Source organism: Watersipora subatra, chromosome 11 (assembly GCF_963576615.1).
Source record: "Watersipora subatra chromosome 11, tzWatSuba1.1, whole genome shotgun sequence".
In the NCBI taxonomy this organism is placed as follows: Eukaryota; Metazoa; Bryozoa; class Gymnolaemata; order Cheilostomatida; family Watersiporidae; genus Watersipora; species Watersipora subatra.
In genome coordinates, this window is record NC_088718.1 from 36,377,696 (window position 1) to 36,400,771 (window position 23,076).

At 34.3% G+C, this 23,076-nt stretch overlaps 1 protein-coding gene across 1 annotated transcript in view; it reads right to left on the reverse strand.

Annotated features, from left to right (window-relative positions):
- Window positions 1-23,076, reverse strand: part of LOC137408367 (allantoinase, mitochondrial-like) — a 36,899-nt gene that overhangs the window by 8,232 nt on the left and 5,591 nt on the right. Inside the window, exons 2-7 of the mRNA XM_068094868.1 lie at window positions 19,004-19,139; window positions 14,828-14,982; window positions 11,110-11,224; window positions 6,633-6,779; window positions 4,522-4,661; window positions 12-198 (exon numbers count right to left, since the gene is read on the reverse strand). Of these exons, the coding sequence (XP_067950969.1) occupies window positions 12-198; window positions 4,522-4,661; window positions 6,633-6,779; window positions 11,110-11,224; window positions 14,828-14,982; window positions 19,004-19,135 (876 nt within the window). The 5' untranslated portion in view covers window positions 19,136-19,139. The remainder of the gene's footprint in view (window positions 1-11; window positions 199-4,521; window positions 4,662-6,632; window positions 6,780-11,109; window positions 11,225-14,827; window positions 14,983-19,003; window positions 19,140-23,076) is intronic.

Sequence of the window (23,076 nt, forward strand, 5' to 3'; positions counted from 1 at the left end):
AGCCTACTGACCTGGTTTTTTTTAGATCTGATTGGCGGACAGCACTTGTACTCAGTTTGACCATCAGGCACATCTTCAGAGGCCAAGGTCAAATAGTGGTGGCAAGTTTCTACTGTTAAAGGAACGCCTTCCTTTTGGGCTTGTCGGATAATTGGCAAAGCTGACGCCGCTGAGAGATGAACGATGTGTGATCGAACCCTATAATAGAAGATCTCCAACTAGTCATGAAAGAGAGTTTGAGTAATTGGTAGGTTTTGTATAGCTTTTAATCGGCTAATTATTCCCAGCTAAATAATATTCTGAAGATTTCGCAACATTCGTTCAATATTTAGAGATAGTTATAAAAACTATGAGCATATACAGAGAATACCAGAGAACTGCAGCCATACCTCAAGATGCGAGCTTAATGCGTTACGAGACCGAACTAGTATGACAATTCTCTCGTACCTCAAATTGACCTTCCTATATATTTTTTCTATACAGTAGACGCCCCTATAGGGTATACCTTCTATATTGTAAACTTCAGAAAACGTAAAAAAATTATGTGGAGTTTTTGCACTGCATTATGCAAAAAAATGAAATATAACGTAGTGTCAAGTCTGGCAAGTTCGATTACAAATTCAATACAAATTAATCTGTTCCCACTTTCTGAAAAAAACACCTTAAAGTCGGATATTACAAAGGAAAAACATATTTTTAACTGCTTTAATTCACTCCATATGCTCACAAAGTAACAAATATTTACCTAGTTGTTATGATCTGCAATAAAATGTGGCATTATTGTAAATAGTTTTTACTTTTGAGACAGACGGTAGTGAATAACGGTGGTGTGACAAAAACATGACAGCAGTTTGTTCACTATGCTCCACTCTAGTGGCCTTACACAGCATAAACTTTATATTTAATTTTAAAAAAACTTAACTTACTATGCACACACTTAAACATAAGTTTTAACCTTACACTAAACTTAATTTTAATTTTGTTTTTGTTGCAATTTTTTTCTTCCGGTTGGGGTCTTTTTGTCTCGCTTTCAGATTTGCGTTCACTTCTGCTTTTTGCCGGGTTTCGTGATCCGGAAAGACAGGAACGACCAACTGACGCTGTTCTCGTAAGCAACCTTTCGCATACTCGGCCACCTAGCGGCTCTATCACAAACTGTCTCAAATACTCGTATCTCAAATTAGTCTCATATCTCAAAACAAAGCTTTGCTCAGAATCTTCTTCATATGTCAGATTTCTCGAAACTCGGGACACTTGTATCTCAAAGTATTACTGTACAACAACAAAAAATAGCTGTACTAAAATTTTAAGGAATGCAAATCGAAAAGGATTTTGAAGTATAAAGCAATTAAATTAAACTCATTTAAAATATACTGTTTTAAAAACATGTGCAAGTGGAAATGCAATCAATAAATGACTAAAAGCATATGCTGCCACCCTACCAATCACACGAGGGCGCTGTCAGATTTCCTATTTACATGTATATACTGAACAAAATGTTACAAAAATATCTTTCATAGATTGAGGATAGCAAAAAGCATTCCTCTGTCCTACGGGTATCAATAAAAGTGGAGTTATCCTCTATATGCTACTTTCAGTGACACTCGGCCAACACAGTAATTGATCTATCGATGACCTGAAAACGAATCCAATAAAACTTTTCAACATACACAGAAATTGTTTGTTGCCCGGCCATAATAGTAGACTAATATTGTTAAAATGTCACAGCTTTGGCTAACTAACAGCATATACTGAACAGGTGCATTCTTAAAGGTTGACTTGCAACAAAACTAACATTAAAGTTATTTGGTATCAAAAGATTCACCAAGTCTTACTCTGTTGTGTTGTAAGTGCCAAATACATGGAAATGTGATTACAAGCTCCTAAAAGCTCAAAAACGAACAGTTAATCGCCGCCATCACGAAACCGCCGTGGATTGAAATCAAGTTATTTCTCTGACATAGTCATTACATTTGGTCATTGTTTTGTCACGTGATGTTCTCACATAAATTAAAAGGCCGATAAAAGGCCCAATATAAAATTTCTCGTAGCACTAGTTTATGACAAACACTTCGGGTTTTACTGAAGAGCCCTTACCAAATATAGACGCTCGCTATTTTACAGTTTTGTTTTGGCTTCGTCTAATTGTCTAGTTGTAATCTGATCATGTGACCCATACCTCCTGCCAAACAGCGCAAATAATTTCTGTAGCGTTTTTTGACTATCACAGGTGACCAACAGGCTTGTCATGTTTATCAGAGGATGATATGCACTCCTTCAAGCTAAGGTTAAAAAATTAAACGATTTTTTACGGTAGGTTTTGAGATACCAGTGCTCAAAATGACAGCTTTACAACGATGATGAAATAGACATGTAAGAACAATAGACATGGTTTTATCGAATGCGTGAAGTATATTTGTGAAAATATTTCGATGAATGAGGTTGCGTGAAAGTGTAAACAGAAGCCATCTTGTACAACTACATCCCATTTAAGCCGTTTTGGAAAGAGATTCTAATCTACGGCAGTCTCGTGTGTACTGTTCCTTTTTTAGCTTTTAAGAGCTTGTAATCACATTTCCACATATTTGGCCCCTACAACACAGCAGAGCAAGACATAGTGAATTTTTTGATACCAAATAACGGTAATGTGAATTTTGTTGCAAGTCAACCTTTAAGTGAAAATTTGGTTATTGTTTCAAAAAAACATTTAATTAGTTATAAAGATGTGGAATTATGGCTTTTTCTGATGAATCTCCAAAACTTCATTTAATCGCTGTTTAAGATGTACTTACGTATAAAATTTTAGTAGATTTTATCAGAAAGAATTGGTATTTTTCTATCGTTTGTAATTGTTGTTTCAATAGCTTGAGGTGCTCTGGCTGCCAGAATGTTTCAAGATTAAAATATAACTGGATCGCGGTAGAAGGCTCGGAAAAAAAATGTGTGAAATGACATCACTAATTGCTATTGTTGTGAAAATTGATATCAGTTATTGCATTCAAGTCACAGTGTTACATGTCTCTGTTCTGTCGATCGCTTTGTAATTATAAACGTCATAGTCGTACTTTTGCTTGAACTGAGCGTAGTAACCACGACCAAGTTTTGTCGATTTTAATCTTGAAACACCCTGGCAAGGAGGTCATCTCAAGCAAACAATTGCAAATGATAGAAAATATCGATAATTTTTGACAAAATTTATTAAAACTTTGTGCGAATTTATCTTTAATGGGCTCCAATCTGATTAGAAATCCCTTGCCTACGGTAATTATAAAATTTAGGCTTTATACTAACAAATAGAATATTAGTCTACCATAACGATGTTAATATAAAAAGTTTTTGTGTATAGCTGGGTATTGTGACAGACTAGATGCTGATCATGTGTAGTTTAGCTTGTAAACCCAATGATTCTTCTCAGAAGGTAGCAAGACACGATCATATCTGTTTTGTAAAAATACTTTTTATTTTCCTTGTTACAATAACAAACAACAGCAGTAGCAAACAATAATAACTCTCCTATAGAAGCTTTCGCTACAAAAAACTGTGCATTGCGTTGAACGCATTGTCATGCAACTTTTTCAATTTTATAACTTGTTCATAGCCATCAGATGATTACATTTTAAAGCCCTTTAATTATCATAAACCATTTATTGATAACTCCAGCGTATACAGAACCAAAAAGGTGTGTTTACGCAATGGCTTTCATGTCAAAGGTTAATCTCCATAAGTTGCTGTTTTGCATTCACTGTTATTATTGCATCTTGTAATCTCGATTTTATTTTACTTGCACTCTGATGCATTTCATTAGCTTTTCTGATTTTAGTTTTGATTGTATTCGATAAAAAGACCTACACTCCAAACTACAAGTCGGATCTTTGCTTCATCAGAAATCTTTCAACGCATGGCGGCAGCTACGGCAGTCAAGCCGAAAGCTACCATAATTCTTTTATGATTTTGAGTGGTAGGCGATTAGAAATCAGATCACTATGAAACGCATTGTGCAGATTTGGAGTTGTGTTATCATGCGAATCAAGTGTTTCTATGGATATTCTCATGATGCGGATTGACTCCAACGCCTTGTTGGAAAAAGGTAAAAAATTGCAAAAGTTAATAATTAGCAATGCAGTTAGCGTCGAACGCGTGAAACTCAACCGAGAAAGTACAACAGAAGTGTTGAAAATGTTTAAAATTGAATAGCTGGCGCGGTATTTTAATGGGCATCATTCACAAGTGCGGTTTCCATTATTCGCAAGCATGATGGATTAGATAAAGTTTTGCAAATCGCAAAAGTCGCTTAGCTTGTGGATCAATTGTTTCCATGATGCGGTTATCTTGCGGATTAGTTCAAATTTGTTAATCATGCGCATCATAGAAAAATAGTGAATGGCGTATTCCAAAATATTAGATTTTGGATTAGAAAATCTAAAAGCATAAAATGGAAGGCAGCTTAGATTAACCAACAAGTTGGTAGCAAAATCGGACATGCACAGCTGCCTTTATGTTTGTATGCAGAAGCAGACTCACTGATATTCTTTGCACAGCTTGATAACAAGTTTGATAGCTTCAACTTCCATGATTTCGGGTCTCATGTCAAGGAATGTTTTATAATGCTTGCTCTCTGAGTCACTAGGAGCCGTATTGCCGCAGTCGACTTCAGCGTGGAACTATAAAATAAAGTTTGATTTAAAATGTTAGTTCAAATATTTTAGAAAACATAAAATGCTTTATAGATAAAAGCAACCACTCATGGTCGCTTATCTGTCCTGGTCAGAGCCAAATATTGTGTTCAATCTCTGGATTTTAATCTTCGTTCAAGTTTCCATCATAAGATACAATGCAAACTTTCAAGACAAGAAAAGACGAATTTAACCGCAATGGACTTGATTTCGGAACTAAATAATAAATTTTGGTTCAAACTGTTGATTTTTAGTAATTTAATTATAGCTTAAACCATAACTGTCACGTACAATTTTTATCGTATGTTGTAAGTAAATCAGCCACGCTGATTCCGATTTTGTTCTCAAAATAAAGATTGGTCCACTAACCTTCAAAGTCATTTAGGCTTTTTTAAAGCGTTTCAATATCCGTTTCGAGAACAACAAAATCGGCATTACAAGCTCCGCTCATAAATATATGATGAAACCAGCTTTTTCAGGAACGGAAGTTAAGAATGTTTAGTCCGATTTAGAATAATAGAGATGGGTGTCTTAAAACTCATTATTATCTAAATCCAGCCTGTAAAATAATCGCAGTCTTTTATGAAACGTATATAAACTTTTTAAAACTGCTTGTAGCTTGTTACATGATGTTTAAATATGCCGAAAGCCGAAAAAAGTGAGCTCAAAAGGCGCGGTTTTATCGCAAGCTAGCGTTGTTATCGCACTTTTTTAAATATGCAATGTAAACAGCTTATCTGCCTTTCAGAAAAGACTGAGATTATTTTTAAGGCTGAATTTAGATATAAACGGATTTTAAAACACCCATATCTATTATTCTAAATCGGTCTAAACATCCCTACGTAACTTCTGTTCCTAAAAAGCTAGGTTACGTCATGTATTTATGGGCGGAGCTTGTTGTGTCGATCGTGTTGTTTTCGAGACCGATATTAAAACGGTGTAAAAAAGCCTTCATTACTCTGAAAGTTAGAGAACTAATCTTTATTTTGAGTACAAAATCGGAATCAGTGGGTCTGGTTTACCTAGTAAATACAATAAAAGATGTACGTGACAGTTATGGTTTAAATCAAGGGTTTTATAAAATTTTCAAACAATCATTCATGAGCACCCTTCTGTCTCAGCACACAACACAACATCTGAAGTAAGCATACTTCAGATATCGTGTCCAAATTCTGAGAGCTTCAAGCCCTGTCTAGGCTGTCTTAAGAAAATAGCATACCAAAATTCTAAAAGCAGCTTTTTATCTAAACCAGGAACATATCCAATAATAAAGTGGTCTAATTGTAAAGTAACCAGGCGTGAAACTATCACTTTTAAATAATTATAAACCTGACTCTATGCACAGACACATGCCAGTACCCTGATAGTCTTGTGTTCAGTGAAAGCTCATCAGGTGTGTCAACAAAGCACAGATAATACGCACCTACGCAACTCTGAAAAGTTGGAAGGTGGTGAATTGGTCCAGGTGTTAGAGTAGAGTGTTCCGCGACCAAGAAAAAAGTCATGAGATCCAATCCTTTTGAAAACTACATTTTATCTCAAACTGTAAGCGCAGCTTCAGACAGGCAGACGAATAAACAGACAAACACAGCTATTATCATAATAAAGGTAGATCAGTTATTCTACCTTACAGTTTTCCATAGCAATAAATTGTAGCTTGCAAAATAGCGTTCGCAGTAAATGGCCGTTGAATATTAGGCTAGACTTTTGTTTTGAACAAAACTATGATTTTAGCTTGCAACCTTTGTTGTAATAGCATTTTAGCGAACTTTTGTTTATGCTCGCAGTTCTGAGTCCTAATGACCCTGAACTTTCTACATGTGTGAGCTAACCACAGCTTGTTGCTGATTCAGTCTAACAAGGTGACTGTTATCAGGCCTAGTTTCAGATCTGCTGGGTTAGTTCTCAGAGATCAGGCCTAGTTCTCAGACCTAGTTTGAGATCTGCTGGGTAACTTACCAAAAACACAGACTTGGTTCCCCGAAGTTCTTGGTAGGCGGCTCGAAGGTCAGCTTCAGCGCAGTGAGGAAACTCGTCTATTCCGCTGTGAATGAGGAACGCCTTGAACCCCCTCACACCCTTATTTATCATAGGCTTGATCTCAGACTAAAACAATGCACAGCTATATACTGGTTGTTTATGATGTTATTTAAAAAAATTCCAATGCAGTGCCTTACATGCTGGTGAGAAAGGAATGTTAAAGGTCCGCACAGGAGCAAGAACAATTCTGCTGGTAGTAACAGGATATTTCGCTGGCACTCAAGGTTACTTTGGAGGCCTAAAAGCACCTGCTGAACGTGTCACGCTAGTAGTTATTTAAAAACTTCATCTTCATTAGAAACTTTAGGTCTAGACAAATATCTAGTAAATCAGAAAACAGTAAAGCTGATGTAAGAGTGACCAAATCATGAAGTACACATCAATCAAATCACGAGTGTAATGACAAACGATTTATGTCGCCTGCTATCGACTATCAATCATAGATAAAATATGACAGCACTCTTACTAGCCAAAAACAGTCTGTTCAACCTTTTATAAGGAAGATAGAAGAGTGTGATAACATTTTAAACGAAAAAGACATGTGAATTTTCTGTTCTAAAACTTTTCTTGTTTTAATTATTAAGAATGAATAGAACTATAAAGCCAACTTTGGAGTTGTGAGCTCACGGGTTGGACATTCATAGCTGCAATTGGCTATTTACGGCAATAGAAAGTGTTAAAAACAGCTCGATAAAAGCTGCTAAGGCTACTGGCTAAGGCTGCAAGGTAAAAAAACTTTAGTAATTTTCACGTTATTAGAATGATAAGAAGTAAAACAGCCAATGACAATCATTAACTCTCGCCATTATAGTCATATAACAGCCTACCTACTTGACTCACTCAGAAATTCTCATACTCTGGACAAGGTATTGTTACGCTATTCCTTTCTGTTGCTCAAGACAGTGAGAAACCTTGTTCAAAATAACCTAATATTTGCCATGGAAACAATCTTTTCACAAATGTAATCACCGTTATAATATCATTCCACCTAAATCTTCAGATGTATGTATTGCTAATGAGTTTAATGCTACCAATACAAGCAATATTATGTTGTTATGGCAAGAACTCAATAGTGAACAAAATATTTGTTGGGTGCTAGCAGTATCTTCAACAGTCAATTGCAGTCGTTCATCATGCTTGAACTAGGGATAAAACCAAATTTCTGTCAACTATCGATTTGGTCACCAAAAGATTTTATCAGATTTTATAAGAAAGTATCAGTATATTTTTGTCACTTGTAGTTATTTTTTGATGTTTGAGGTGCTCTGACTGCCAGGATGCTCCAAGATTAAAAGTGGCACAACTTGATTGCAACAGAAACGCTCAGAAGAAAAATATATACAAAATGACATCACTAGTTGCTATAGTTGATATCAGCTATTGTGTTCAAGTTTCAGTGTTATGTGTCTCTATTCTGTCTGTCTCTTAACAACTATAGTTGTCATAATTGCACTTTCGCTTAATCTCAGCATTCTAATCCTGATCAAGCTTTGTTCATTTTAATTCTAAAACATCCTGGCAATCAGATCTCCTCAAACATAAAAAAAATCATCGCAAATGATAGAAAAATAACGATATTTTTTGATAAAATCTACCAAACTTTGTGTAAGTTTATTTTTAAGAGCGATTCATAGATCTAATTCATAGAGCTATTCATAGATTCCAATATATTATGACAGCATTATTTATGATTTTTGCATAGTATTTTGTGTAAATACTATGCAAAAATTGCTCAAGGTTCCCTAATAGTCTCGTAGAAACAATTACAAAATGGTTACGGATATATGTCATCTTCCCCTACTAAAGCTCATATGTCAATAATGCATTTTTGAGGAGTTTAATATGCCTGTCTATCGATATGAGATATCTTATATAACTTTTCTTGATTAGCAAACTATCCACATATATTTTGTGTAGTTATCAAGAAAACTTGCCAGTCAGAAAAGGTTAATTTTCATTAATTTGTTTCTTGTCAAACTCATTTGAAATTTGCAAAAAAATATATGCAATATTTCCCAATTTTAGCTTCTCTAAAAATATAAAAACATAAAAATATATTATAGATGCTTTTGTGTAAGCTTACATAATGCGAAGTTAGCAGCCTTTGAATTGCTCTGTTATGTCAAAGCTAAACGGAGAGAAAAAAAATCTGAAAATGTCTGTCACATTTAAATTAAAACATGCAAAAGTTATTACTGGAAAAACTTTTGTTGACTCTTTCGTTACTGCGCTAACATCGCTATTCTGACCAGATTATTTCAAAAAGATTTTTGGAAATTCGATATACTGCTAGTATTTATGCGATATCTCAAGAACAAACGCAGATTCTTTTCACTGTAAAATGCATCTTATTCAAAACAAAATTTTTTACAAGAAAAGTATAAAAATGTTTAGTGAATCCCACTCCCAAAAGATGTATGACGCTTTCTTTTGCATTGAACAAACATGGTGAATTTTTTATTGCCATGACAAAAGCGATCTGGTTTTCCCATTTTGAAAAATGATTAGAAATGGAATCGCTTAGCAAAAAGAACTTTGATTGTTTGCACATGATTGGCAACAAGGTTTTTCGTTGGAGACCAAATTTTATTGGTTTAGCTAATGTGTAGGCTTCGTAATAAAAAGAAAAGTGAAACACTAATAACAAGCCGATTCATCGGCTTACGGTCTGTAGTTTTATTACCGCGATAACCGATACATCGGATTACGGTAGCGAAAGAGTTAAGTAGCTCTATCAGACTTCCCAGAGCAAGTAACTGAAGAGGCAATTAATCTATTAGGATTGAGATTTTAGCTTATCCTAAATATGAACATCATGACTGTACAGTGAATGCAGTTTCAGAGTACTGCTACAAATATGTACATGTAAACCTTGATGTCTAAACACAATTTAGACAGAACATAGCATTTTAAAAAACCTAAAAAATTACAAAAATTTAAATTCTTCAAAGTTTGAAAATTTCAGAAAACTGTCCAAGTTTTTGTAAAAATATTTTTTTAATTTTTCTGTATCTTAAAAAGCTAACAGTAATAATAGTATAATAAATATAGAAAGGCATAGAAAGTTTAATGATGATACGACAAAATTATAATTGTATCTCAAGATATTACTGTACAACAACAAAAAATTGTTTTACTAAAGTTTTAAGGAATTCAAGTCAAGGAAGATTTTGAAGTATAAAACTATTAAATTCATTTAAAATATACAGTTTTAAGAACATTTCCTAGTAGAAATGCAATAAATAAATGACTAAAAGCATATGCTGCCACCCAACCAATCACAGGAGGGCCGCTGTCAGATTTCCTTTGTGTATACTGAGCAAAATGTTACAAAAATATATTTCATAGATTGAGGATATCAATAAGCATTCGTCTGTCCTATGGGTATCAGTAAAAGTGGAGTTATCCTATATATGCTACTTTCAGTGAAACTCGGCTAACACAGTAATTGATCTATCGACGACCTGACAAAAGTCTGTGTTGGCAGACTGAATACTATAAAACTAATCACCTGACGATAAGACTAAAAGTTGCATTTCAAAAACTAAATTTAAAAATTGGTTTTGATATACTAGCAAAAAAATTAAAAAGTTCTGCAATTGGTCCAAATCCTCCTGTTTGGCTATGGATGTTTGAATGACTGCCTTCAATAGATAATAAATTAAGCATTTATGGTATTTATTGTTTGATTGATTCGTTCATAGTACTCAAAGTCATGTGGCAGAAATTTAGACCATCTAGGTGCACCAGAACTCCATAAACAGTTTCTTGCAGTGATACCTTAAGGCTGGTTCGCGCTGTATCGCCTTATTTCTGAGTTGTCCTCTTGACGATTATCGGCCAACTATATGTACTGCGAACTGATGACATCGCCGATGTAACACGGATGTGTCGAGAAACATTACAGATGTCAAACTTTCCAAATATTTTGTCGAGCATCCACGGCATTCTGTGCAGGGTGCCCCATTTCAAGGATGGTGAGTGGCTGTCAGTGATTGCTTAATCTATATTTCCCTTCATGATAGTTGCTGCGGGGCTAGTATTTCAACATTTCCACAGCAGCATTGTGTGATGAGATCACTATATTGCTAAATATTTGCCGATAAAAACACAGATATGTTTGTGAAAGAGTGAACAATGTTATTACAAGCGATCACCGAGGTACTGTGTGGTTAACGCTGACATATTGTGATATATTGTGAGTCAGCTTTTAGTTTATCAGTGCTCGTGTACTGAAAAAAATAGTATTTTCAAAGTGTTTTGATTCTTTGGAATGATCTGAAATATGTTAAGAACTTTCACTTTTAGACTAAAATTTCTCGTAAACAACAACAGATTGTATAAAATAACAAAATTGCAATGCAGAGTGCAAGACTCCGGTCAAAATTTATCTAACCTGATTTCCAGGTACGATTCCTCCCCAGAATGCAATGTTAACACGATTCTCAGCCTGTGCGTGTGGAATCTTTTTCTCCAAGGCTTTAACTGAGGTTGTGACAGGGTCACAGTTTCTGTAGGAAGAACTTATTTACATGAGCTCAAAAACAATGCAAGTGTTACTACAAATGTTCGTACAAGTGCTGTATTGACACATGCGTTCATACACATACATAAATGCACGCTTACAAATGCACAGACACATGAGGTCATGGTCTCGTACACCTTACGCAAAGTCTCTTCAAATAAGTAGATGTGTAATGAAGAATTTCATTATTTTATTATTACCCTGGCAATTTGTTTCGCCATGAAAGATGATCACCATGTGTAATAAATATAGCGCATCCTCGGATTATGATGACCCTATTATACAATTTTTTTGCCTTGCGATGTAAAACACACTGATTTTTCACCCTCAATATATGAAATATTTTTCGGCATACGAAATCAATGAAAATTTCTCTCGAAATTCCAGTTTGGCAGTTGGTGGCGGATGACGTCAAAATAGCAAATATGTCGATGCGCTAATCGCCGAAATTCCTCTAACAACGAATAAAAGAGATACAATGGTCGATCTTGCTCAGTTCAGCATTATTAGTTATCAATTATTGTGCAAACAAAATCGGAAACAGATAGGTGATAAAATTTTAGCCGAGGAAAAAGTTGAAGCATAGTCGCATACTAAAATTTAGCTTTAAATATATGTTTAATAAGCTATATTTATTCGAGTTAAATTCAAAGTTTATCTTATACGTCTGCCTTGTAATATGTACGTACTGTACATATTTCATCGTAACGTTACATTTTATTGCTGATCATAACAATTAAATACACTAAAGCTTCTGTAGGTAACTATAGTTATTAAGTTTAATGTATTGTTCTGTTATTAATTTCAATATGTAAAGTACGTATATCAATTTCTGATGATTTTTACCTGGGTGTGCTTGCATTAGATATTTACAATGGGTTTCTATACCCTCTTTACAAAGTTTTCGTCTTATGATGCCAACCCTGGAACAAATTGAAATCGTATGGTGAGGGTGCCCTGTATCTGCATCATTATTCCACAATGCGGTATGGTGGTCGATTTGTGCGGGTATTGGAGTGTCGGCCTCATATCACAAAATTCTGTACATACAATTAAGGAGCTAAGTAAAATATTGACCAGTATAAGAATCAAACCCATAACTTATGTTCTGACTGAGATAATCAGGCATAACAAAAGCCTCAAAAAAATTGTACCAGCCTTTATTCTCTGCACCTTGTGACTGCAAAAGTAAACATCTAATTGGATGGACCGACAACAGCCAACGATATAGAAATATCAACAAACATAGATACTATTTATTAGAGCTGCACAATGATCGCGTTAATTTAACGATTAACGGCGACCAATACAAATAAACGATTAACTGAGCTGGGCCAATTAATCTTCAATCAAAATGCAGCCGAGGTGATGATCTTGATGTGGTTCCTTTCCTTTGTACTGTTTAGTACCATACGTTAGTAATACTAACGTAGCAGGTTACTACCATTTAATTTACTAACAAATAAATATTATGACAAGCAACACTTTCTTACCAATAAATTACAACCACAATTACTTTGCACTCAACTATGAAAACACAGTGATTCGCCGTTAAACTTGTTTATACAATACAATGCACAAGCGCCGTGCCGATCTAGCTGTAAGCAGCGATGTTGTTAGCTGTTTGAACATGTTTCTAGGTAGGCTAATAGTAACAAAAGGGATTTCAGTATTATTTAATACGTATCTTACAGTTTATTTTTGTTTATTTTTAAAAACTTTCTCAAGTAAATTATACATGTATTTTCATTTTTCAAAAAAATCATAATCATATTTCAGCTTCAGAATATAAGTAATATAGGATTGACACTTTATTGGAACATGAAAGCAGAAAAATGTTTTCCACCCTAGGTAGCGCATTTCTGTAAAATGTTGGAAGCATAAACAAAAAATCGAAGTGCAGTATATGCCAGAAAGAATTTGTCCTTCCACCACAGCACATCATCATTAAGATATATTTTAACTAATTATCATCCTACCGGCAGAAATCATCACCAGCTGTCTCAGACAATTGCTAATACTACTGACTACTGGCACTCCTGTCTCCTGTGAGCGGCTACTCTCTAAAGCTGACAATATTGTATGTAGGAAGAGGGCATCTCTTTATTCAGATAATGGGAATAAACTGTGCTGCCTCAACTCTTGGCTGACTTAATTATAGACTTTCATAGACAGTTTTCACTCATAATAATTATTACATTGTAACTTATGTACATTGTACATAACATGTACTACTAGTAACAATTGTCTAAAATATAATTAATCTATATGTTGCTGTATTATTTGTTTTTTGAATATGCAGGTTTTTGCTAGATTGATTCTAAGATTAATCAACGATTAACTGGTTCACACCAGTTATTAATCGCGATCAATTTTTATAATCGTTGTGCAGCTCTACTATTTATCACTGGGACAAGGGCAGTCCAGTGCACCATGAAAGATTGGCAGGTGTAGTAGGTATGTCCACAATTTTTCCATAGCATGGCAAGGTGGTTCCTGCGCCTGTCTACCAAACTGGTATATCCGAGTACAATACAAGTGTGCAGAATCTTTTTTCCTAACGCTATTCGAGTGACTTAACGGATGGACATGGCTCTTAGTATAAATATATATATATACATGTATATATATATAATTTATTGGCAATAATTTTACTTAAAATAGAAATGAGAAATGTTTTCAAACTATGCCATACCACAATAATTAAACTATAAAAAAGAAGGGCAACAGTTAACCACTAAAAACAAGTTAATATCCTAATATATTACAATATTCCACCTAATATCTGTTCTCTGGTAAGAGAACAGATATTAAGTGGAAGGTTGTTAAAGCAGCTGACAATGATATTTTCTTATATCAAAAAATAAAAATAAAAAACAAAATTGCATTATAAAAGAGTCAAACACGCAGCCTTCAGCTGGGCAGAGCAACTTCCCACCTGCACCAATCAACCACTTTGATGTACAGCTAGAATTATTGTGCAGTTAGCTACTAGGCCTGACGATCGCTTACGGCACACCGGTCTACCAGAGTACTAGCGAGAATAATGTATGTATTTGTAAAGTATTTATAATAATATATTTTATAATAATGTAAGGTTCTGTCTTTTAATTATTAAAAAAGAACGTACACAAAGACTTAGTAGATTTTATCAGAAAGTATAGATATTTTTCTATCATTTGCTATTGTTTTTGATGTTTGAGGTGATCTGACTGCCAGGATGTTTTAAGATTAAAATTGACAAAACTTGATCGTGGTTAAAATTCTCAGAAGCAAAATACTTGCAAAATGATGTCACTAGTTGTTATCATTGCTATAGTAGATTTTAGCTAGTGTGTTCAAGTTGCAGCGTTATGTGTCTCTATTCTGTCAGTCTCTTTGCAACTATAAATGTCATAATTATACTTTCGTTAAATTTGAGCATTTTAATCATGATTAGGGTTTTTTCGGTTTTAATTTTGAAACACCCTGGCAGTCAGATTACCTCAAACATCAAAAACAATCATAAATGATAGAAAAATTCTGATACTTTCGAATAAAATCTACTAGAGTTTAGTGTGAGTTCATCGTTATCTAGTTATATACTTACAGTGGCATGTCAATGATGGTGGTTATACCACCTGCTGCTGCTGCCTTTGTCGCAGTCTCAAAACCTTCCCAATCAGTCCTGCCTGGTTCGTTGACGTGTACATGCGCATCTACTATCCCTGGCATGACAATACGATGGCCGGCATCGATAACCAGCTACAATCATAGGATGTAAATTGGCAGATAACAAACAGAAGAAAGACAAAATGAATATCTTTCAATTTCATATCAGATACATTGAGCAGCTGGATGCACCGAAGTCAAACTTGATCATTTGTAAAAGCCTGGACTTTTAATTATAACTTTAAATGTTTGCAGTTGAATTAACTGAATTTTGTGTATTTCAAAAAGGTTACCAAAACACATCGTTTGTAGCATTAAAGTTAATGTTAATTCTAACATTAACTGTAAACGCGTTAACTGTTAATAGTAAACACTTTGAAGCCTGGGCTCAAAATATTTTGAGAAGTTGTTTTTTCACCAGATTCTCTCATTCGGAGTTTTCCCAATCCTCACCAGAGAGAAAAACTCAGCTGCAGGGATTTGCTCTGTTTTTTCCACTTCCAGTTTAACTGGGATAAGTAAACTTTGGTCTTTCTGTGCATGATGCGCTTTCAGTTTAATTTCAAAGTTTCAACTTTGAAGGAACATTATCTCTTGAAATATGGCTGGAATACTGAGGGCATTTGAACAAAAAGGTTGAGGCGACCTGAAGGTATACATATGACCTTGGAAAAAATAAAAATTGACTACCGACAAGATATTAGGATTTAATGACACGCTGATTTAAATTCTTGATAATGAAAGATCAAAAACAGACAAAGCTAAAAAACTTCTTATCATCAGCAAAAAGAACTACCCTAAAACTTGCTGTTTTTCTATTCATAATAAATATACACACTCTATCAGACTATCAGGCTATCAGACTAGGTGTACTCCAATCATGACATAAGAACTATTCACTCTATTTTATTTCTCTTTCTTTCTTTGTTTTCTGTAAGCTTAGAACTTCAAAATGATGTTCATTTCTAAAAATTTGTACTGTTTTAAGTACGTTCTCAGTTGATGGAAACTTTGTAATACATGGTGAATCTTTTGATACTAAACTAGAAATTCCACTGTCATACAGCCCACGACCAAAGCAATAATGGAAAAAAGAAAGGGTACTGTTGGTTGTTGAAAAAGTAGTTCTCAGCAGGAATTGACAGAGTATAATGTAAATGAGACTTGTTTGAGATGATATAAAATAAATTTGAGGGAGTACGACTCTAAAAAGGCGCAATATAAATAAGAGAAATGTAACAGAAATAAATATTAATAAAATAAATAATTAACTATCTCAAACTTATGTTTTACAATAATAAAATAAATATTAATTCAAGCTGTAGACCTAAACTACTGTACGTAATTTAAATAACAACAGCAATAATGAAATATGTTTCTTATATCTCTTATTATATTGAAATGCAATATTAAAAGTAAATGGCAAGCTGCCGTGTAATATACAATTTGAAAGTTGGTTGTTGGTTAAAATAAATATTAATTCAAGCTGTAGACCTTAACTACTGTAAGTAATTAAACTAACAACAGCAATAATGAAATATGTTTATTATATCTCTGAAATGCAATATTAAAAGTAAAATATATTGTAATATACAGTCTGAAAGTTGGTTGTGTTGAATGTAGAACGGTTTTGACAGCAATATGTAACAGAAATAAATATTAATAAAATAAATATTTAACTATCTCAAACTTATGTTTTACAATAATAAAATAAATATTAATTCAAGCTGTAGACCTAACCTACTGTACGTAATTTAACTAACAACAACAATGCCAACAATAAAGAAATATGTTTATTATATCTCTGAAATGCAATATTAAAAATAAAATATATTGTAATATACAGTCTGAAAGTTGGTTGTGTTGAATGTAGAACGGTTTTGACAGCGATATGTAACAGAGTGCAAGCGTTGGCATTTACGCGTCTGGAAGTTTTATGCAAACTGGAGTGAAATAAAGAAATATTCTTGTCATAAAAGGGCGTTATAGTAATGCCCTACCTTGTAGATAAGATGTAAAGAAATCTGGCTGATGTTCTAGATAATTTGAAAAACCTTTGGTAATTGGACACAAACGTAGGCTGATAAACTGTGTACCACATTTTCGTATCCGTAAATCTACGCCTCTACGGTCTACGCCTCAAACAGTAGGCCTACACAGTAAACAGTTCTACTATCTGTCGCATGGCTTTATTGGCGTTTCGTAGGTCGGTCGAAACTATTAATAAACCAAGCTGTTCAAGTGTTTTGTGGCGATTTGTGGCAAGACTTTAATCGTTCTATTCTCTGTCGCTCGGCGTTTCAACTTCCGGTCTTAACTTTTATTAAACGAAGCTTTTCAAGCGTTTTGTGACAATTTTCGTCCTAATAAATCTGTCTATTTATGTATAATCCGATCAGATGGGTTAGTTTTAGGAATTTGCGGTAACCTTTCAAAGGCTTGGTAACATATTTAAATAGGTTTATATGCGTTTTGTATCATTATTATACTTAAACGACTTTACTGAAAAATAGTTAAATTTGTTGATAGGATTTCGTTGCAAGGGTTTAGTGACAGCCGTTAACGGATAATTTTCGGGAGTTGTGTGCACATGTGCATTTATCATAATTCTCCCAATCAATCGTTTCACTCTTGTTTGGTCGTGGGATAACTGTAATGTGAATTTTGTTGCAAGTCAACCTTTAAGGTTTATGCTGTTTTGAAGTTATGCACAAAGCATCGTTTCGTCTTCCATCATTTGCATAGTAAGCGATGCAAACAATTGGTGAACTACTTTCTAGGGCACACCGGTTGAATATGCTTTCTTGCGGTTGTGTCGCTAACTTTCAGTTGTGTTCTTTTTCACGTTCTTTGATCGTTTCTTTTTACTTTTTGACCTTCTTCATGGCTACGGAGCCTCGACCGTCCACCTTAGCTCTGCATCAACTATTTGAGCTTCTCTGCCATTTGATTAGAATTTACTATTATTTATGTGATGAGGCATTCTCTTCTTTTTCTCATAAAGCACTTTTTATAAATATGAAAAGCGAGAAATGGGAGCTTTGTGACATGAGTGTCATATTTTTTTGTTGGAAATTTTACTGGGCTATGGGAATCATTATCAAAATACATACATAATTCTGTTTTCTTGAAGTTTTACTCATGATATTGATGATGAAAAATCAAGTGAAACGATATAACGTTCAAAAATTGGGGGATTTTGATGACATAAACTGCTACAGCTTCCGTTCTAATTCACCAAAATGAAAACGGTTTTCTGCGCTGTAGAGGTTTTTTCTTACTCTACCAGGATCTTAAACCTCACAAAGTATTTTGCTATTGAACAAACAGTACAGTGTTATAACAAAATTGAAATCCTTGATGTACACTTGATTGTGAAATAGCCCATTATTTGTTGCATTTTATTATCTGTACAATAGGGTACAGGGCATATACAGTATTTCACCTATAATGTTTACGACTTACACTCAAATATGAGTTACACGCCATCTTAAGAGCAGATCGATGTAGTAAACCAAAGACCTACCTTGCTAAACATTTCGTTCAAATAATACTAACTTAACTCTTTCGCTACGGCACTAAAATCGCTATTCTGACCAAATTAATTCAAACGGATTTTTGAAAATTTGATATACCACTAGTATTTATGCAATATCTCGAGAATAAATACAGATTTTTTACAAGAAAGGTATAAAATTAATTAGTGAATCCCACTCTCACAAAATTTCTGACGCTTCCTTTGCATTGAACGAACACGGTGGATTTCTTTTTGCTATGACGATAGCAATCAGGTTTTCCTGTTTTGAAAAATGATTAAAAAGTGAACTGCCTAGCAAAAAGATTTTTGATTAGTTGCACGTGATTGGCAGCAAGGTTGTTTCATTGGAAACCAAATTTGATTGGTCTAGCTTATGTGTAGGCTTCGTAATGAAAAGTGAAACCCTATTGATAAGCCGTTACATCGGCCAACGGTTTGTACTTCTATTACCGCCATAGCCGATACATCGGCTCATGATAGCGAAAGAGTTAAGGTTTTTAAGCCAAATTATATCCATTCAACAACACTGCAAATTTAATCCATGAAAAAGTTCCCTGGTGGTCACTAAAAACGTACCTCATCTGTTTGCAGCCTTAGGTCCTTGTCATACCCGAGGGTGACTCCCGCAATGTCCCCGTCATCAGCTATATGGACCTGTGCAGGCTGAAGTTCATTATTGTAGAGTACTTTATGTCCTTGAATAATCATCCCTCTATGAAATCAGATGGTACAACTCTGTGGCCAACAGATTTAGACTACATCAAAGAGACAGTCAAATGGCTGTTTTAACTCTTACAGTACCAAAATAACCTTTATACCTGGATACTATTAAATATTTGGTAAAACCCAATATTTGACAAGATAGAATATAAATTGTAATAAATTTTAAACTGCAATCTATAAAAAATATTTTGACACCAATTTAATCAGCATAAAACTTTACATGAGCTGATGCCATAAAAAGGCTACAAATGTTTTCCAGAATGAGCTTGGACACTCTTGAAAAGAGAAAGACTAATGGCTGCCTTTTTCGGATTGGATAAATTTTTTGAAGTTTTTGAGAGAAAACAGGTTATATCATATTTTTAAGCCAGAAATTTTTTTCTCATTCAAAAAATCATCTAGGCAGTAACAATTACTTGTATACACAATAGTTCAGGTTCTCACCGCAGAAACAGCAACATATAAGCAACATTGATAAATAATTTGAAGTTATTTCTAATGGACCTCATTAAATATTGTCTGTTAAAATAATTTGGGAAAAATTTAAAAATTGGATGCAAAAATCTGAAAAGAATGTAACCACAAATATGCCAAGTTAAACTTTAGATTTCACCTTAAACTAGAGTAAGTTGTCTTATTTTTACTGTCTCCTTTACCTCTCACGCTAAGCGCTGTCGAGCCTACTCACGTGTAAAGTAACCAAGAAAAGCTTTTTCCATTCATTTTTATTATTTTGTTCATACAGATTTACATTTTGTCAGTCCTAACCAATTGACAGCCGTGAAAGGCAGCGAGAACTGACTATAGTTAGACCTGTTTTGATACCCTGTACTGACATTCATAAATAAGTTTTGTTCTGAAAAAGCAGTGTTATCAATACCTGCATAGGCCTACTATTTTGTTTTTAAAGATGGACTTATACAAAATATTAGTAGATTTTAGTAGAAAGTATCGGTATTTTTAATCGTTTGCGATTGTTTTTGATGTTTGAGGTGATCTGACTGCCAGGATGTTTCTAGATTAAATCAACAATCCTGATCACTTGTCAAAACTTGAAGGGAACTCACACCACTGAACTCACATGACTGAAGTGATTAAAATAATATCAATATAAAGCTGAGAAATCATGCTTCAATTTGGCGTAATTGTTGCCTTTGTATGCCTCCCTAGTCCAGAGACATAATAGTTTGAATGAGATCCTTGCTTGGAACCCTGTTTGGAACGCTTGCAAGCAAAAGGATTTCTATATATATATAGAAATCTATAGAAATATATATATATATATATAGTGTATGAAGTTTATTAAAAACTACAGGTTAAAATCATTACTACTATTAGTTTCATGCAATCATGTTGCAATCTTCAGATTCTACCTGAAGATTGCAACACGATTGCATGAAACTAATAGTAGTAATGATTTTAACCTGTAGTTTTTAATAAACTTCATACACAGCTCTAATTGACTCGATTATTGAGCACTTTACTTTACAGTGTAAACCACATATACTATATATATATATATATATATATATATATATATATATATATATATATATAAGTTATACTTATACACATTATTAAAAAGAGTGCTCAATGATTTGAGTAAAAACAGGGCTGATACACGCCTAACGCACGAAGCACGAAACTTTTAAGTAATAAAATTTTTTAACAAAACTTGTAGTTTTTTAGTACACATAGATATATATGTAATATATATATATATATAGAAATCTCAACGTTTTTCATCGTCTTTTCAGATGTTTGAATTTGCCAGTTGCGAGTGAAAAATGAAAACTGGCACATTTATACAGGAAGACTCCTTATGCGCATCAAGACTACCGCTTTACAGAACATGCCACGGTTTTTCATTTTATTTACTGGACAAACACAGATTTATTATTTTTGTTACGGGGTGGCAATGTTTGTAGTCCCATGTTAGCTGATGTAAGGTAAAGAGAGGCTATGGCATTATGACCTCTGATAAATAAAAAAATTTCAGCAAATCTAAGGATATCAGCGATAAATCTGGCAAGCATATTTAACCAGTTGTTCAAAATCCAATTTTTTTTTCTTATAGGAATACGCAGGTGACTATTTCATGTTAAGACAGCTAGTTATACCAGACTCACACCAACTAAGAAAAAATACAGATTCACAATTTTATTAAAAACTGATAAAATTTAGGTACAAAATAAAATTAAATGCCTTGTAAAAATCTAATAAGTTCTAACATAAAAATCTCAAACCATGTTAGTATGTTCAGTTCTGCAGCCTAAATATCTAAAATAAAATACAACTTTTTAGTTCAAGCTAGTTTCACTGATTGATTTCATTAATTAAAGGTCTTACAACTGAAACTAAATGTCAGAACCCTCTTTGCAACTTAATAAAACTTAGTCGAAATTCAGCTTGATTCACTTTCTAGCACTATTATAGTGCGTGCTCGCAACCACTTCACTACTATGGAAGGTTTGTAAATTAATCATTTGCAGTGGTGGGCGGATCTTTGTCACGCTATGTTAGCTGAGGCTTGATTGCGGTTTCCTATTTTTGAGAAGCTTCCTCTCATGAAAGGCTTGCTAGTTAAAATTAGCCCTACTTAGATTTCTTAAGATTTATATGTAGGCCTACAAAGGCAATTTATAATGAAGAGAAGACAATTTATTATGAAGAGAATGATGCTACAGTAATTATCTTTGTCTGGAAGAATGAGTATGATATGCATGTATGAGAGAGCAAATATATCTATGTAGGCCTGTGTGTTAAGTTCTGTATGTGTGAAAAGCCTGGTTTCCATATACGCCGCAAAGCGCCGGCAATAGCACCGCAGGCTATTAGCAGTGAAATGTGAACCTACACGCCGGGTACCTCTGAGCACCACCGTTAGTAGCCAGCGGTCCACACAAGAGTTTAGCGCTGTTCAAATTTCGCGAAAAGTCGCAGACAAAACGTTCCCGAAATGCACTGTACAGGTGAAGGTCACCATTATCGAAACGGCATGGCAAGTGAACATTTTTTATGCAATTATTAGCCATGTAGCTTTATGTGAACAGAAGCCGCCGAGCCTAGCGTCGTTAGCGTTATGCTTTGCAAGATTACCACAGGGGTGTCGCAATCGATATGGGGACCCAGGCTTAAAGGTTGACTTGCAACAAAATTCACATTACAGTTATTTGGTATCAAAAGATTCACCATGTCTTACTCTGTTGTGTTGTAGGTGCCAAATATGTGGAAATGTGATTACAAGCTCTTAAAAGCTCAAAAACGAAAAGCCGCCGTAGATTGGAATCTCTTTATTTCTCTGACGTAGGTCATGAAATTTATGTATTGTCTTGTCACGAGATGTTTTCGCGTGAATTGAAAGGCCAATAAAAAGCTCAATATAAAACTTATCGTAGCACTAGTTTATGACAAACACTTCGGGTTTCACCGAAGACTCCGTATCAAATATATAGATGCTCACTACTTTACAGTTTTGTTTTGGTTTAATCGGCAAGTCGTAATCTGATCATGTGACCCAATACTTCGCAAATAATTTCTGCAGCACTTTTCGATTATCACAAGTGACCAACAGGCTCATCTTGATTATCAGACAATGATATGTACTCCTTCAAGCTAAGGCTAAAAAATTAAACGAATTTTTACGGTAAGTTATAAGATATCACTGCTAAAAGTGACAGCATTACAATGACGATAAAACAGACGCGTAAGAACAATAGACATGGTTTTATTTAATGCGTGAAGTATATTTGTGAAAATATTTCGACGAATAAAGTTGCATGAAAGTGTAAACAGAAACCATCTTACACAGCTACGTCACATTTGAGCCGTTTTGGAAAGAGAATCCAAACTACGGCGGTTTCGTGTGGCTGCGATTAACTGTTCATTTTTTAGCTTTTAAGAGCTTGTAATCACATTTCCACATA